A 17,253-nucleotide genomic window follows, 5' to 3' on the forward strand; every position below is an offset into this window, starting at 1 on the left:
AGCAGAAATTTCTGTGAACTGTAGCAAAATCAGATTCAGTTACTGAATAGGGATACACTTTTATTCTATCATCAACAAAATAATGAAAAAAAAAGTCAAACAGTGAACTAATTTTTGTCATGAATTGATGCTGATTGAAAGCTATATTTTCACATTCTTATTCTACCTTAAAGACAAGCACACATTTTAAAAGGTGTGACCTACTGCTTACCAAATATGCAACATGACGAACATGAAATATCATGAAACCGTGTGTGGATAGTCATTTTTGTTACGGTAAACTGGATGTCATTAATCTCAAGTTTCACAATTTCCCACTGCACAACAAAACTAAACAGACTTTATCTTTCTTTGCACACTGGGAATACTGAAGCAGACTATGAATACTTCCATGTGAACCCATAATTGCTTTAGTTTGGTTTATTATGATGCTACAGTTTCCCACTTTGCTCTTCCCGAGGACAAGGGGAAAAAAGGTATCATCATAATACGCAACATAGGAATTTAATTAACAGCATATGAAAATGTACTAGCGTGCTATATTTGATGCACTAGCAATTTCAGTAGGTTAGTAATATAACATTAGTACACCCAAAGATATGGAGCAATACCGTTAGCTAAAGCTACTATTCTGATGCTCTTGGTTAAACAAAATACTTTGGTTAACCTCTCAGTATACTATGTATTTGAATACATTTTTCAGAGAGCTTCTATTTACTTCTGTGTAAAAGGGCTTATCAAGGTAATTTAAAAATGATGAAGTGGTATAGTGGGGTAATGTGCAGAGAAAAGACTGAGAACTTCTGAGATTAAAGTTATAAATTTACAATAAAAATCATTTTACAGTCTTGGTCTAGCATGGTAATTTACAAGCAAAAATATAGACATTTTTTGATGTGCAGTATGTCATTTGCAAGATATGATTAAATGCACTATATAATGGATCACATAAAACTCATAAAACCATCCAACAAGAACAGGTTCAACAAGCTGTTGTTGGTCCTTAAACATAAAAAAAAAAACACAGATTAAAAAAATGGAGAATTAGAACTCGTTTTTATAGCTTCCAACACATGATCATCAATTGTTATTCTTTTTGTCACACTATACGCTGACATTTGGCACATTGAAGTTAACTGTCTTCTTCGCCTCCTTCTTCTTCTTTCCCCTTGCTCCCTTTATGGGACTTCTATCGTTCTCTGGTCAGTTTGTTGGTTGGTTGTCTGTACAGGACAAAGCTCCATTTTAGGATCCATCACAATAGGTGGAGGCATGCTGAGACACAGCACTTGAGCACTGAACTCCTCCATCTCCTTCTGCTCCAGCTGTCTCCTCCGGCTAAGCACGTAGAACTCCACTGCGCGGTAAGTGGGGGACTTGATGTGCATGGTGAGCACCATACAGTCTGCACAGGATGTATAAAACAAAGTTCCAGTGAGGTTGACATTTCTCGCCGTCATGGTTAAGACGTGGCCTTCCAAAGTAAAGTCAAGGAGTTCATACTGGCATCTGCCAGCAACTCGTTCAGCTGTGATGTACGAGGAGTTGCGGATATCAACAACTACACTGGCTCTTCTTCTGGCAATGGAATCAAATTTCAGACTGACAGCGACTAAAGACCACCTTCCTGTCACATTGTGAATATCAAACTGTTCCAAAGGCTTGACCAACTTTTCACAGGCCACAGGAGCTGAACGGCTCACAGACACCAAACAGAGAAGTGTGAGAAGTATCGCAAACATGATGTCCGTCGCACCGTGGGGTCTCACTGAAAATGTGTCTGGTAAAGAGGTTTTCCTTCTAGTTCAATTCTTTCACATTCTCAGTTTTTTAGTGCTGGAAATTCCAGGATGGGTGAAAGGATTGTGTGTTGTTTACACCACGTTTGGTAAACTCAACATTCAGTCTAATGCAATATTTGAGTAACAAATGGTCAATGACCTCAAGTTGTATGCACTCTTCATTTTATCAGTTGTGATAAATCTGTTTTAAATTGAGAAGAAATGGAAAAATATTAAAACCTCACTTTTGCTTTATTTAGCAGAGACGTTTGAAAGCTTTTGGGTTGGTTTAAGTACCTTTGCCAGCGTGGCTGCTTTAAGCGTAAAATTCATCATCTGCTCTCCCCATAGAGAGAAAATCTTAAATATGAAAATCTAGTAATAATGTTAACACGATACAGGCTGTTCCAATATATTGTGTGCAAGTTTTTTAATTGTTCAGGTTTCAGGCTATTAAATCATAAATGAGAAGTTCTTTCTCAGATGCTCCCCTACATATTACCAAATCTAACACTGAGCTCTTGAGATGAGAAGACAACTTGTGGTTTGCACCAAGTAACTGAACAACTTTGCTTTTTAAGGCATTCTTAACCAGAGTTAAGCCAAGTAATAACACCGGTTGGGCAATATCTCATTAAGTCTCGTTAAGTCTGTTATTGAAAGGAAAGAGTGATGGCGATGGAGGAATATCTGCCTGTTTTGCAATGCTATGCACAACAGCAGTGACTAGCACTGTTACCTCCCGGCAGGAATTTCCTGGGTTTGAATGCTGCAGTTGGCTGGCTCATGTCTGTCTGGAGGTCATATGTTCTCCGTGTGCCTAAGTGGGCTCTCTGAGGCACTCTGTCTTCTTTCTGAAGTCCAGACATGTGCATATTAGCTCAACCAATAATTCCAAATTGGCTGTAGGTGGAAATTTATTGTCTGTCTCTCTTTGTTAGCTCTGCAACAGACTAGTAACCTGTCCTAGGTGTGACATGGATGTGTGGGCCGGACCAGTGAAACTTTGCCTTCTGCCAGTGTGAAGACTTTAAACTGCACATTTAATCACTGAAATATCTCTGTATAAAATGACCATACATGATAAAGAAATGCTACAATAATAAATGAAAGAAATCTTAAATTGAAAGAAATAAGCGTGTAGGTCAGTAGACTTAATCTTGGTGTTGAAAGAAAGGGTTGGCTATAATAGCAAATTTGTAAATATGTAATTTATAGCTTGGACAAATATATCCATGCACAGCCAATCTGCACAGTGATGTTTCAACCTAGTTTAGAGAGGTACAGGATCCCCATGCAATAACTTTTTGAAATGTCTTTGTTGTCAGATGGAGCAGAGATTCTGGGAGCTCTCAGCTCAGCAGGACTTCTTTTCAGTTCGAGGACATGCTGCAGTCCTTTCTCCAAAGACTCCAGCTTTAGTCTGGTCAATAAGAAGACCCTGCTGTTATCCATGGGACTATCCCAAGACCTGGGAGAAGCACATGCAGTGAGACATGTTGAAGGGAACACCAGCTACTGCCAAAAGGTGATGACTAGTTCCCTTATTTCTTTCATAATAAAAAGCTTCATGTGCATACATTTGGAAGACTGGTCCAGTGTGCACTCATGATTCACCTTTCAATGCTTTAACATATCTTTTTCTAAGCAGTATGTCCAAAATAAAAACCAATAAATACAATCTAAAAGTAAACTGCATGTAGTAATACATGCAAAGTTAAGTTTTGTGTCGTGGGATTTCTCAATCTGAATCTTAAATTCTGTTTCCTAGTGGTGTCTATATAACTAGGTAAAAAACCATGAACAGAGAAAAAATGTAATACAGCCGTTTTTGCATTTCTTTTGCATGAAGCATGGATGATGTTTTGGGATAAATTCAGTATTTGAAGAACAAACACTCTGAATGCAGACCAAGTTATGTTAAGAAGAGTATTGCAAATGACAGTTTAATCATTAAATCATTTCAAAAAAAAAAAAAAATTATACACGCTTTCTGTATACAGTATGTACATTTGTAACAGAGTCATCTCAGGAATTCCAGGCCTTCCATGTTAAGAATTTTTTTTTAAAAAACCCATATGTATCATACTTTTAGGTAATATTTTTTTAACTATCAATGGAGCACACTGTTTATAAATGACACAATTTAACCAAATAGTCAGTTGGTTAAACCTGTTTAGGCTACTGTAGTGGGATTAAAAACATTTATTAAAAAGCCTAAAGCGATAACAGTCCAGCTTCAAGTCAGTAAAACAGAATATCTCCAGAAATTTATGAACCTTTCCATAACATTGCAATTTTCCAGTTACAACTCAGATTTTTAAAACTACAAAATGACTTCAGCAAATAATGTAAAATACATGAAATCATTTTTGTTCTCTCAAGAGAATTTTATCAAACTCAAAACAGTGTGGCCCAAAAAAAAACTGTGTGGTTTTTCTTTTTAAAACTGTAGTTCCACTTTAAAACTAGTTCAGTCCATGTGATTCCTCTCCTCATGTTGGAGCGAGCACACTTCCTGTTGCAGCATCAAAGCTTGAGACTGGGGATGAGGAAATTTCAAGAGGAATACTAGGAATGTTGGCAGTGGACAGTGGAGGAAAGGGAAGCAGCTTCCAGGCATTCTTATTAAAAAAAATGGATGGATGCACAAAACAAAGAGATGAGGGAAGTAATTGTTATGAACTGAGCAGCCAATGCACAGGCTGAAGGATACTGGCAGAGTGAAGAGGTTGAGAGTAAATGCATGTACACAGAGGGCATTTACATGACAGAGCAGCAGTCGCATTTTTTGGGCTTGGTTGACTCTCCTTGGCTAGCTGCGTTTGGGCTCGGTGCCCCAGCATTGGCTGGGCTGTCAGCGCCTGCTGGCTCTACCATGGTGCTGGGGGCTTTGGCGTTCAACAGAAGGGGTTCCTGTTCCCCAGACCCTGCCTCTGTTCTTTGGTTTTCTTGGGCATCAGCCAGAGGCACCTCCTGGAACTGATCAGTAAGACAGGTAGCCTCTTGTGCTTTTGATGCTGCCTCAGTTTCCTCTGGTACTGCTGCTGATTCTTCAGCTTGAACCTGTAGATTGGGACTAAGATTAGAAGGTTGTGCCTCAGTATAGACAGGCAACAAAGCCACCACAGTGCTCTCTGGAGGACTGATTAGGGACTGCGACTGCACACAGGCTGGATCTTTCAATTCGTTGTCCTGGCCCTCAGTTTTTACATCTCTATCTTCATCTTCACCTGGATTTGCCTTTATGCTATCATCTATGTCTCCCAATGGCTCTGTAAAAGTTTCTGTTTGTACATCCTCCTCTGCAGCCTCCCCTCCCTCTTTGCTGGCTTCTGCTTCTGGATTTGGCAGAAGGATCTGGTCTGACTGCACGGACTCCTGTTGATCTGCCTGCGGCACAACCTCTCCAGAAACATCATCCCCATCATCTGTGATGAAGATGCATTCTGCTCTCATCACCAGAGTCCCTTCTTCTTCCTCCTCTTCTTTAACATTGGTATTTGGAACCTTGACTGGATCTTCCTCAGAAACATCCAAATTCTTTCCCATCTCCACACTAACATCACTGGTTGGCCCATTAGTGAGTGACTGATTATTTTCATCTGAAGCACTAACTTCAGTGTTTTCCACACCATTGGTTACAATGACTCCATTTTCATCCAGTGGTGCTTCTTGGTATACCTCCGTATCACTTTCACTTTTTTCTGAAGAAACCAACAAATACATATCAATAAAGGTCAACAAAATTCGTTAAAAAATGTTCTTCATTCATCAGTATTGAACTGAACCTTTTACATTGATTATAAACATTCATAATGGCTGGTGTAGAAGCAGCTTTTCAATACAGTTAGAGGTTGCTTTTTACATCATTAGCTCAGTGCAGCCAATTCATGTGCAACATTTAACCAAACGGTTTTCTATCCATGAATGATCCATTAGATGGAAAAATTATTGACCTGCTCCATGAAGTGCATACTAATGAAGAGAGGTATCCATTTGAATGAAGCAGAACATATTGACCATTTCAACATCAGCTAAAAATACATTAAAAAAGAAAAATAATAATAATATAGATATATTTTTTAGCTGATGTTGAAATAGTGTATATATCAAATAGTAAAAAAATAAATATATGCTAAACCTTTTAGGCTCGGCCATGAGGTAAAGAAGTACTAGCTTTATAAAGAGTTGGAGACACGAGAATGGAAAAAGGACTGGACTTAAACTAGATACGTATGCCAACTAATGTTTTTGAAGCCATTTAAATTCTGCAGTCTGGACAAGAAAGTTTTAGGCACTGGATGATTTCAATATAAATGGATGGGTTGATTACATTTCACCAACTCTTTTGTCTACTTTAACAGCTTGAGTAGCATCCCAACGGACATGTCCATGAACCTGCTGAACTATAAAAATGCAAGTTATGCACTTAGGTTTCTATTAGCATATATTTAAATTCAAACCCTTATCCAACATGTGTAATTATTCATAACAGAATATATGATCTTCCAGTACAGCATAGGTACGCGTGTGCCACTCTGTCCTTTATAATGCAAATTTCTATCAGTGTATACAACTCATATAGACAAGCACATCTGCAGGGAATTACGTGGTCTTTGAGGTGAGATAAACAGGGTCAGCACAAGCTGGTGATTAGATAAGAATTAACAAGAGGAAGGACAGAGAAAGGATAAGATTTTATCAGGCTCAGGATGATGACGGAGATTTTAATAAAAGCCTGGATGTTTCTGGATGATATTCTGTTGAGGTGAATGTCCTATGCCCACCTGATCCAGTTGAATTGTTTTCTCCATTCTGTGCAACATCACTGACCACTTCTAAGGACAAAATAATTAGTTATTAATAGACATGTAATGTGTAACTTGAGCATGCTGAACATGATGGAGCAATAATTAACCAGAATTTACAGTATAAGGTGTAGTGCATCAGTTATTACACCTGTGCTTTGGATAAGCTGTCATGTCCTGACTAAATAACGTTATTCTTTTCTATAGGATGGCATCCATTCACAATCCATTGCAAGTAAAGAAAGAGAAGCTGGAAGAAGTCCCAGAATTAAAGAAATGAAATCTAACCAGTATGGACTGATGCAATTAAGTAAAAGCAGAATTAGTAGCGCAGCTGTTGACTGATAGTTGGTAGGTGCCAGAAAAGTGTGCACGCACACATTAAAAGGTTTTGGACAGAATACCATGTGAGTGTTAAGTGAAGCAGGCAGATGGATGACAGCAATACCTCACTCTACATTTATACATACAAATTCTTTATGAATTTAAACTATTTTTCAGGGTTGATTTACTGAATTTATCACTTTCTTTGATTAAAAAGACAATGAAAAGCAAAGCACCAAATTTTTACATTTCTTAATTCCCAAAGAGATGTTCATCTACTTACCATCTCCAGCATGTAACATTTTTACCTGTTGGGTAAAAAGGAACAGGGGACAAATGAAATGTATTGTACTCAAATGGTGACATTGTGAAGTGTTGACTTTATAAAGTTTGCTAATTTCTACCCAACACTATAATCAGTTAAGACAAGTGCAGTTTAAACTGATCTAAACTGACTAAACTTCCCCCTTCAAATGGGTGAGATCTGATGAGATTGAGACAGATGATCCGCTATGGCAACCACTAAAGGGAGCAGCCAAAAAAAGATGATGCACATTTTAAGTGTACTTAAAGTCAATGCTCTGTCATAAAATACAAACATTAAAAAAGCAACAACCACAATAGCATGAAAGAAAGAAATGAAGCTTTATTTCTGAACAGACTGTGGCTGTAGCCAGCAGCTGCCTGCTGGCGTCACCTCTGCTAATTCGAGTCACTGACTCTCTCAACCGTTATTGTGATGTTGATGCCCTTTGGGGCATTTCTAATGCAATTACCTAATTGCAGACCATCCAAGAAGCTCATTCTCCACTTTTAGTGACTGAAATTTTGGCATTTTAGCCTAAAACTTCGCTCTACAGTTTTTTTTAAAGGTCACCACATATTATTTTCTGTGGTGTGTGAATGTGCTTGCAGAATGATTGCAGTGTTAATGGCATTTATTCACATACTGACTAACTTATCTACTTGTTGCTGTGGCTTGAGCATTCACCCCTGCTGTGTTAGTCAGCACCACTCAATCAGTGTAAAGCTAGCACAGCACCGCTGTCTGTTCAGATGTTTTTGGCCAACGTAATCATGCTGATGTAACATGGATGGAGAGACTAGCTGATGATTTGCACTGAGATAATGATTTTATGTTTGCTGGATGAGTCATTAATAAGCTACGTCCCAGTCCTCCTCCTTTAGATTTAGCGTTCGACACAATTTATTTTGCCAGCTCCCTATAAACAAGCTGCTGCTGCAGCTGATGAGCAAAATTTATGTGGTTTTGCTGTAACCGGTGAAAGTTGACCCCATCTAAAGTACTTAACCACATCAAACACGCAAGAAGTGAAGAAAAATGTGAATTTGGTTTATCAGATGTACTGTACCTTTCACTCACTCCCAGTCTGGCCCACTAAAATCAAAGCCTTATTGGCTGAGCTTGTTTAAAACATTTAATTTTCACAGAAGATAAGGTCAAGCATTCAAAGGTTCCTCTATCACAGCCAGAATGGCTAATAGGCTGTAAAACCTATTAAAAGTGGAATCTTCTGTTTACGTCTCCTACTGATTTTAGTTGAGCTCCAAAAGCCAAGGTTAAGATATACAAGTATGACAAACTTTACTAAAAGACCCTGGAGCAGGCAGTTGACGAGGACAGACAACTTTTGTCCGACTATAAAGGCCTTCGGACGTGAAGTACACATACACGGCCTTGGCTTGAGCTAAAACAATAATTCAAGAGAGGATCTAATGCCGTATTGTTTACATAACGGGGTTGCTTGCATTTATAAAGTTCCTGCTTTTGAACAAGAGGTGCTACATCAAAGGTACATTAAGAGTGGAATGCATTATGCATGGCAAAAAGCCACAGACAGAGGTTGTGGGAAATTTTCTGCTTAATGGAAGATGATGGAGCAAGCTTGTTCAACACATATACCAACCCCTTTTGTGTCCACATAGTGACTGGGTGAGTGGGTGAGTGTGAGTGTGTGTGAGCACACAACTACCGCACCGTTTCACCATCCTCTGTCCTTTGCTCCAGCTTTTCTTGCTCGTCTGCCAACTGCTTATTCTCTGACTGCGACCTGAGATGGACACAAACGTACAAAGAAAGAACAAACACAATCAAACCTATGATAACAACATCCTCATACTGGGTAAGGTCTAAAAGAACTTGGGTAAATATTACATTACCCTAACTGAATAATAGTAGGCATCACTACTACAAGCACTTTCCCCCAAAATTTTAGTTTACATGTACAACATGTGCTGGAAAACTTATAGGAAAGTGATACAAAGCTGTGGACCTTTGGAATAATTAGAGTGGGATCTTTGTAATTTTCAGAGCTTTGACAACTTTGTGCACTACAGTTCAGAAAAATCTCTTCGTGTGTGGCTCCTTCTCTGCGTGAGTTCAGTACTGGCAGGATTAAAATTCAGTTTTGCCAAAGAATACATTATGTACAACAAAAGCAAAAAAAGAGAAGAAAACTATTAGAAGACTGAAACAGAAGAGGGTATTCTGCAATATACATGAAGTTTCAACTATGCAAAAACAACTGAATTGTGACACTTCTCTCATTCTCTGCTTTGCTAACTGTCTCAGACAAACACAAAATGTCTTCCTTGTCTTCTAGCACTAACACACAGATGCACACACACAAAATCCCACAAACTGTGGATATACTTTTCAATGTGCTCTTCCATATGCTGGGCCTGGGCACTCCATGGAGGTGAGTGAAGGCTCTCAGCGTCCAGAGAGGTTGGGGATAAGGGAGCTCCTTCCATTAACCACTGCTCTCTCAGCGACTTCCTCTACAGGAACAAAGAAGGGGTGAAGGAGATGAAGGGGGAAAAACAGTGAACCAACTTTCATTAGTATTGTAGTTCATTAATGTAATTATATTACTGATGGGTTTAGAGGGTAATAATATGGAGAAATAGACTGCAAATATTTTATATATATCCTGATTATATCTCAGATCATTTTCAGTCATATGTTTAAGCAGCACTGCAAATCAATAGATAAACTAGCTTATTAGCAGCACTGGAGGCCTGCCAACATTCAGTTTTTTCATGTTTTCTCCTGTATTTTAAGACTCCCAGCATTATCATTGTGTGTCTAATGATATTCACTTTGCCAAACCATCCATGAAACACAGTCTACACCACAGACATAATAAAAGAGGGACGTGGCTCCAAGACTTATCGTTGCATAGAGGTTTATGGGAAAACAGTCCTCTGCCCCCTCGGTCTTTGACATCAGTAAACACTTTCCTGATGACTTTACTGGACTCAAACACTGTTACAGGTCACATTAAATGGAACATTATTCATTTTATAAATTATAGTAATTTTAAGACTCAGACAGGAGGATTATAAAGGGTACTGCTGATTAGTTAACAATATGTCACTCACAAGTGGTTAGCCAGTAAACATGCAGCTTCGTATCCATCGTGTCTAATTTCAAAATCCCACAATAAAGTGGTCAGGTTTCGTAACAGGACAAACCAGCAGCTGAAATCATGGTGACTACATCCTTTAAAAAAAAACAGACCGTCTATTGTCTAGGCACACAATCAACACACTGTATATAATTTCAACTCTTCTGCCACCTTAAGATACCAACACAAGACCTGACACAAGAGGTGTGCGCACAACTAATAACTCTGTAGGAAGATCTTTTAGATGCTTCACAACTTTTACTTCGAAGGTATGGTAATAAAATGATGAAAACAAATAAATGTGACTTGGGACATATGTTTGAATCAGTGAAGTTGAAAAGCTTTCTAATATTGTACTACTGGATTTAGCATGATTTTTAAAGAAAACATGGTATCCAAACAGTCAAATTATTGACAGGTTTGAAAAGCTCTGTGATATTTTATTTTTGCATTTGTTGAGTATTTCATTTGGTGGATTGGCCAGAAACCAAGAGACTTTTTTTTTGCTACTTGTTAGCACAGGGGAACAGAGCTGTATGAATTTATATTTATCTTCTGTCTTTTATTTTTTTATTATTCTGATTTATTATGTTTTGTATACATATAGATATGAAATATTAAATAAAAATATTCTTACTAATGTGATTATATTATACTACAGCAGTCCACATATAAGTTTAACAGCACAGTCAGAAAGTTTAACAAATGACAGTTAGCACACCGCTACTAGCCTATTTAGCACGAGGCTAACCTGGGCTAGTAGAAATTAATAGACTACAAGAATATTAATAAAACAGCTTCAGAAAATGAAATACCTACAGATAGTGGTTCAGCAAGGTTAGATAAGTTATATCTGGAACGTAGTGAAAGCAATAGAGTTAAGCTAGCTTACTGTTAGGTTACTCTTACTGTGCTGTTAGGTTATGGAACCGAGTTAGCATATTGCTAGTAGTGGTTGCTACCAGCAACAGACGTTTAACTGAAACTCAAGGCCTCTGAACTAACTGCAGGTGGCAGTATAATAAAACAGGAAAACAGTGCAGTAATATTTCATTAACACTTGCGCTAATATATTTAATGCAGTTTGGGGACATTTAAAATTTAATCTTGTTTTACTACAAAAACTAACATTTGATAATGTTATGATAATAGACAGATTTTGTTGACATGTACTGTATATTCTGAAATTGGCAAAAGTCAATATTACCATATTATAAAGGAAATCCCAGTTGGCCAAGAAAATTGCAACTTGTGAATCTCTGCTTAACATGTCTCTAGGCACCTGCTTGTGCAGTTAATCGAAGCATTACATCAAATAACCTTAATTTAAAAGCACATATCTGATAAAAACTGCTCAAACCTTACCTCGAAATAAAGCATGGCATATAGAAGGCATAGATTTCTATTGAGTGTCATGTCTCTCTATTAAAATGTCTGGTCAAATCAATTCCAGCTGACACCGGGTGAGCTCTATCACAGTCCTCAATGTGATATAAATCTTGTAAAAGTGATATCTCTCACTCTGTAATACGAGGCGATGTCTGCAATCTTCTCAGAAACCGCTCTGTTCCAGATTATTGGCCCATGTGTTCATAATCTGGCCACCGTTGGCCAGTAGTTTCCTACTCAAAAGTAAACGTCACAATACCATCTCTGTGTTTTCTCCTGCTGTGCAGGACAAGCCTAGCTCTGTTCCCCTCCCTGTGCCTTTGGCTAGCTAGGCAGGCCCCTCTAAACTTCTCTGCAGGTCAGGAACTGCATATAAGCTGCTACTCCCACTTATCAAATCCTTGCATCTAACCAGAGGTTAGAGTCAATGTCAAAGCTAATGAATGTGCTAAAAGCTGTAACGATAATAACTCCTGCGAGACGGCAATACAATCATGTAAGATTAATCGCTGAAGCCTCTTGCACATAGACTTTTGATCTCAAAAACGCACATTTGGAGCACTCTGCACAAATTCACAGGCACACACAATATTCTGCTACAGGATTTATACTGGCACACACATGCATACCTGCATGCACACAAACACTTTCTGCACAAATTTCACAAAATTTGAGGAATGTGCCCCAGGGCAGCATAACACAGTGGAGTAGGAAGTTGGAACACCAGTGTGGAAATGATGTGAAAACAATAGAGCAGCTCTGTAACTATGTGAGTGTGTAAACACACACATAAAAACTGATTTCAACAAAGGAAGGCTTGCCGCTAACCTTGTGAGAGAGTGACAGGGCGAGGAAATGTGCAAGTCTGTACTTACAGCTCATCCGTGTGTCTATGTGTGAGATACTGAATGTGAAAAGGAAATAAATTTGGAGGCAATCTGCTTGTTAACAAGCTGGAATGAGCTGGAATGAGCCTACGGAGGATTTTAGCTGAGTGAAATTAAGGCTGTGTCTCTCTGTGTGAGTAAGTGTGTAAATGAATGAGACAGGTTAGCTCATCCTGAATACGTGTGTGTCAGACCTTGAACTGCCGTAGTCTGAGCTTCTCATCCTCCTTCTCTCTTCTGGATCTGTCCTGCTCTTCCTGCAACCGACGCTTCTCCTACAAAAAAGAAGTGGAGGAATGCGAAATATGGCAAGGAAAGAGAATAAATATGGACATACTTAGAGAGTTTAGTAGAAATGAAGAGAGGCAGCAGGAAGATGATTTGGAAGAGTAAATAACACATCAGAAATAAAGAAAGGTGAGAAGCAGCCATGAAGAAGAAGTTAATGGAGAGGAGAAGTGAAATGAGGACACCTATCTAACCACCCATCATGTCATAGGACACTGTCACTGTGAACATTAGGTGTACTCTATTTTACATAACGCTCAAAGCAGCTGTTGCCTGGCAAACTGGTGTTGTTTTCGTGGGACCGGGGACAGACTGGCTCAGCACGCAGCACACTCATTAAAATATTTAAGAGTTAAGGACAGCTCTAAGAGCACGGTCTCTTCACCCTCTTTTTTTCCGTGTATGCAGACAAATATATGTGTGTGTGTGTGTGTGTGTGTGTGTGTGTGTGTGTGTGTGTGTGTGTGTGTGGACTCACAGCGATGGCCTCAATGCGCTGTTTGTATTTCTCAGCCTCATCCATCTCGGCACCTGGGACAAAAACAAGACGGGATAGGAGCAAAGGTTAAAGATCAGAGGTTAAACAAATATGAGGCGAGTCAGCTGGATGCATTTATGCTCAAAATGTACCATATTCACTGAATTGAGAGAATGAGCTTCAGCACTTATTTTGGATGAATGCTCTGGATTCCTATTATGTGTTTCCTTTTGTTGAGATGTCCATGTTATGCAGTTTTTGACGAGGTTTTTGTGTTCTTGCAAAAAATGTCTCTTGCCTGAAGCAGTATTTCATAAACTTTTTTCAAACTTTTCTCAATAATGTTCCTCCTTTGAATTGTCTTCTCTAAGGGAAGTAAGCCCGAGCAGCTCAAAGCATTTTCTAGTAAAAAAAAAGAAGACATCTGCATAATATGTGTCATTGAACATAAAAAAAAGACTTAAAATACTACTCATTAGCTGTTTAAATCCATCACTAAGTTAGTGATAAACAGTATTTTCATGACTTTATTTTTGCTGTGTTGTAGCATTGTTTTTCTTCCTCTCTCTGGTTTAGAAACTGGCTAATGACAGTTACAAAGTGCATCGGAAACAGAAATACTGAACATAAAAATGTGGCTTGTCAAACATTTTTATATCAACTTACAACAGTTTTGTTTAAAAAACATGCATAACTGATAGGTTTTAAATTAACATAAAAATCATAAGAACCCTCAGCTCTATTTAGACTAACACTAGGGGTTCTAGTACCCCCAGTTGAGAAACACTGGTTTGAAGAGTGTATAAAGATGAGAATCAAACAACATTTCTGCATTGGTCCCCAACTCTCGGAGTGCAGTTGAGTCTCTACATCAGAGGACAGCGGCAGCTAATGAGCGGTATCAAAAATCAAAGGCAGGAATTTAGCCTTTGCTATTTGTGAAGTATGCAGCTGGACTAGCATTACTATGTATCCTCATTATCGGACCCAATATGACTCACGATCATCCGCCCAAAATGTCTTTCCAGTACCCCCATTAAGCTTTTTGTTTTTGTCATGACGCAGCCTCAGGCATCTGCAAGAAGATAAGCACAGACAATATTTGTTTTCCCTTGCAGCTGACACTCTGTGGGATAATATTTGAGTTACCCCAAACTAGGAGCAGAGCCACACATAGCAACCAGCTCACGGCAACTCAGTCATTACCGACTTCCTGCCATCACAAGCCATAACTCTCCATATTTTGCTCTCCACAGAGTGAAACTCTTAAAATAAAATTTAAAAATAAAGTTAACTTCCTAGGAGAAAAACAACACGTATTTCTGACCCGCATGTAATTCAGCACTGACTAGGTTCCATAAAAATATAGGAAACATAATTAAAACAGTTATTGGAAATTGAAGTTTTTGGGGGTTTTTACCCCACAAAATGACAGCAACATTTTGCTTGTCACCGTCAATCCTGTGTGGTATGCTAGGAGTGCTGTCCTACACCAGTAAACATTTAGCCACCAGGGTAACTGAGATGTCACACTGGGACAGATCTGACTAATGCAGGGAGCCGTTTCTATACCAAATGCCACGCTGTCACAACTACTGCTGCTAATCGCCATCACAGCACTTTGAAGCGCAAAATATGTGCTTACCAATGCACAACATGCACTCGCAAAACACTTTCCAGATGCATAACCTGTAAAACCTCATAAAGATGGCAATAAGCACACCAACAGGAAGGCTACATTTCAGAGATGATGCCAGATTTGAGACTAAAATAAAACTTTATCCTGGCACATCAAATTCAATAAAATTAAAGAAGCTGCCAGAATAAGCCTTGACACATCAACTCTTGGACACATTGCTTGTTTTTCCCCAAAATGCCCTCCCCATCCTGATACACGCACATTGCAAATCAGGTCTCTTTTCTTTCTTCCCAGAAGGCAACCTAGCACTTTAGCTTATGTTGCTCCTAAAATATGGTAGATCTTTCAGGGCTTATCATAGCAAGAAACTTTCTCTTACCAACACCTGAAGGATTCCTTTTGGCACCCTCCAGGAGTGGGGAAGGTAGTGGTGGTGGAGGGGGAGCGGGAGCGGGACTCAAATAAAATATATGAAAATGTGCATGCACTTTGTATGGAGAGGGGAAACAGAGAAAGATGGAAAAAAGGAGGAAAGAGAAAAATTTTGATGAGGACACAACCTCCAGCATGGCTCTCATTATTCTGCCGTTCTCTAAAATGTGCACAAAGTAAAAGCATCAGCAGAAAGACATGGGAAAGTATATACATATGCTATATATACAGAGACAACATAGAATGCAGCTTTCAAGAGCAAAAGAGCAAAAGAGGTAGAAAGAGACAAAATCTTATTGTGCCAGGGTTTTGAATGACTGAAGGTGCAGTGACAGCTTACAGTATAACCCTCCGTGGGGAGCGGCGGCTTGTGTCTCATCAGGGCTCCAGGAGAGCGCCTAGAATAGCAGCCAGAGATAAACAAGCAAACACAAACAAGAGCTTTGATGAGGAGGTATTGAGGAGCTCCCCGTAGACACACAGACTTCGATAATTAGACATGATACAAGAGGGTAGAGAAGGGAAGGCTGACAAAGTCAAAAAGTTAAGAGACTAGGAAAGTCAAGCTGGCTGAAGCTACAGAAACGGAAAAGATGTAAGGGGACGGAGGTGACATGTGCAAATGTAGCAACTGCTTAGGGATTGTGATTTCTTATTGTCACTGCGACTTATTGTCAATGTGACTGACCTGTAACACAAAGAGCCAGAGAGAAAACAAAGGATTTAGAAGAACAGATCCTGATTGTCATCAAACTCAGGTCAGTGGGTTTGCAGCTAAACCAAAGAATAAATTTGTAATCTGGAATTTTAAAAGCCTGGAAGTGGCGCAAAGAAAAACATCCAACATCTGGAGAACTGATTTCCATGCCCTCTGGTGAGGAGGATTTCAAAACCAATCAGTCAAGCTAAGTCAATTTTGTTAATACAGCTCCAAATCAAATCCACTGACACTGTCTAACTGTAGAACCTTAAAGCAAATGCGCTACAAGCATATTTTAAAAGGATAAAAAACAGCACGATGTGCATGATGGGAAGATGTGTAGGTCATATTAGAATAGATAGAAATGGTAAAACAAAAACAAAAATCTGATTTGTGGGGACAGCAGTCTAAGCAGAAACAACCTGACTTCCTCCTCCCTTGCCATCTCTTCCAGGAGGACACCAAAGGTTTTTCCAAGCAGGCTGAGAGGCATAATCTCTCCAGCAAGTCCTGGGTCTGCCCCTGGGCCTCCTCCTGGTAGGAAATGCCTGAAGCATCTCACGCAGGAGGTGGCCAGGAATCATCCTAGTCAGATGCTTGAACCTCCACATGGGGGATATTGGCTTGAACCCCTCTTGAATGACCAAGCTCTTCACCATGTCTCTAAGGGACACCCTGCCACCTTTGGGAGGAAACTCATTTCTGCCACTTGTATCTATTATCTCAATCTTTCAGTCTCACCCAGAGCTCATGGCCATAGGTGAATGTAGGGACATAGATCGACCAGTAAATCAACAGCTTCACTTCACCACAGCTACAACGTCCACATCACTGCTAACACCAAACCAATTTTCAGTCTCCAGTTCCACTCTCTACTCACTTATGACCAAGACCCAAGATACTGATACTCCTCCACTTGGTAGAGCTACTTATTACCAACCCCTAACTGGGTAATCCATCCTTTTCTGACTGATAACCACGGTTTCAGACTTGGAGGTGCTAATCTTTATCCCGTTCTCATTGACACTCGAATGCAGACCACCCAAGTACAAACTGAAAAGTCAAGTCAACAACCCCCCCCCCAAATTAGGAG

At 39.3% G+C, this 17,253-nt stretch overlaps 1 protein-coding gene across 6 annotated transcripts in view; it reads right to left on the reverse strand.

Annotated features, from left to right (window-relative positions):
- Positions 1-3,702: 3,702 nt before the first annotated feature.
- Positions 3,703-17,253, reverse strand: part of palm3 (paralemmin 3) — a 31,118-nt gene continuing 17,567 nt past the window's right edge. For 3 of the 6 annotated variants that reach the window (XM_080880780.1, XM_080880779.1, XM_080880782.1), the window contains 7 exons: positions 13,390-13,442; positions 12,818-12,898; positions 9,591-9,718; positions 8,916-8,988; positions 7,200-7,224; positions 6,572-6,622; positions 3,703-5,488 (listed from right to left, as the gene is read on the reverse strand). In XM_080880780.1, the coding sequence (XP_080736906.1) occupies positions 4,545-5,488; positions 6,572-6,622; positions 7,200-7,224; positions 8,916-8,988; positions 9,591-9,718; positions 12,818-12,898; positions 13,390-13,434 (1,347 nt within the window). In that variant the 5' untranslated portion in view covers positions 13,435-13,442 and the 3' untranslated portion in view covers positions 3,703-4,544. Of the gene's footprint in view, positions 5,489-6,571; positions 6,623-7,199; positions 7,225-8,915; positions 8,989-9,590; positions 9,719-12,817; positions 12,899-13,389; positions 13,443-15,800; positions 15,859-17,253 lie in introns of all 6 variants that reach the window. The other 3 variants (XM_080880781.1, XM_080880783.1, XM_080880784.1) reach the window with 3 other exon arrangements.

Source organism: Rhamphochromis sp. 'chilingali' (genome assembly GCF_963969265.1).
Source record: "Rhamphochromis sp. 'chilingali' genome assembly, chromosome: 4".
Taxonomy (NCBI): domain Eukaryota; kingdom Metazoa; phylum Chordata; class Actinopteri; order Cichliformes; family Cichlidae; genus Rhamphochromis; species Rhamphochromis sp. 'chilingali'.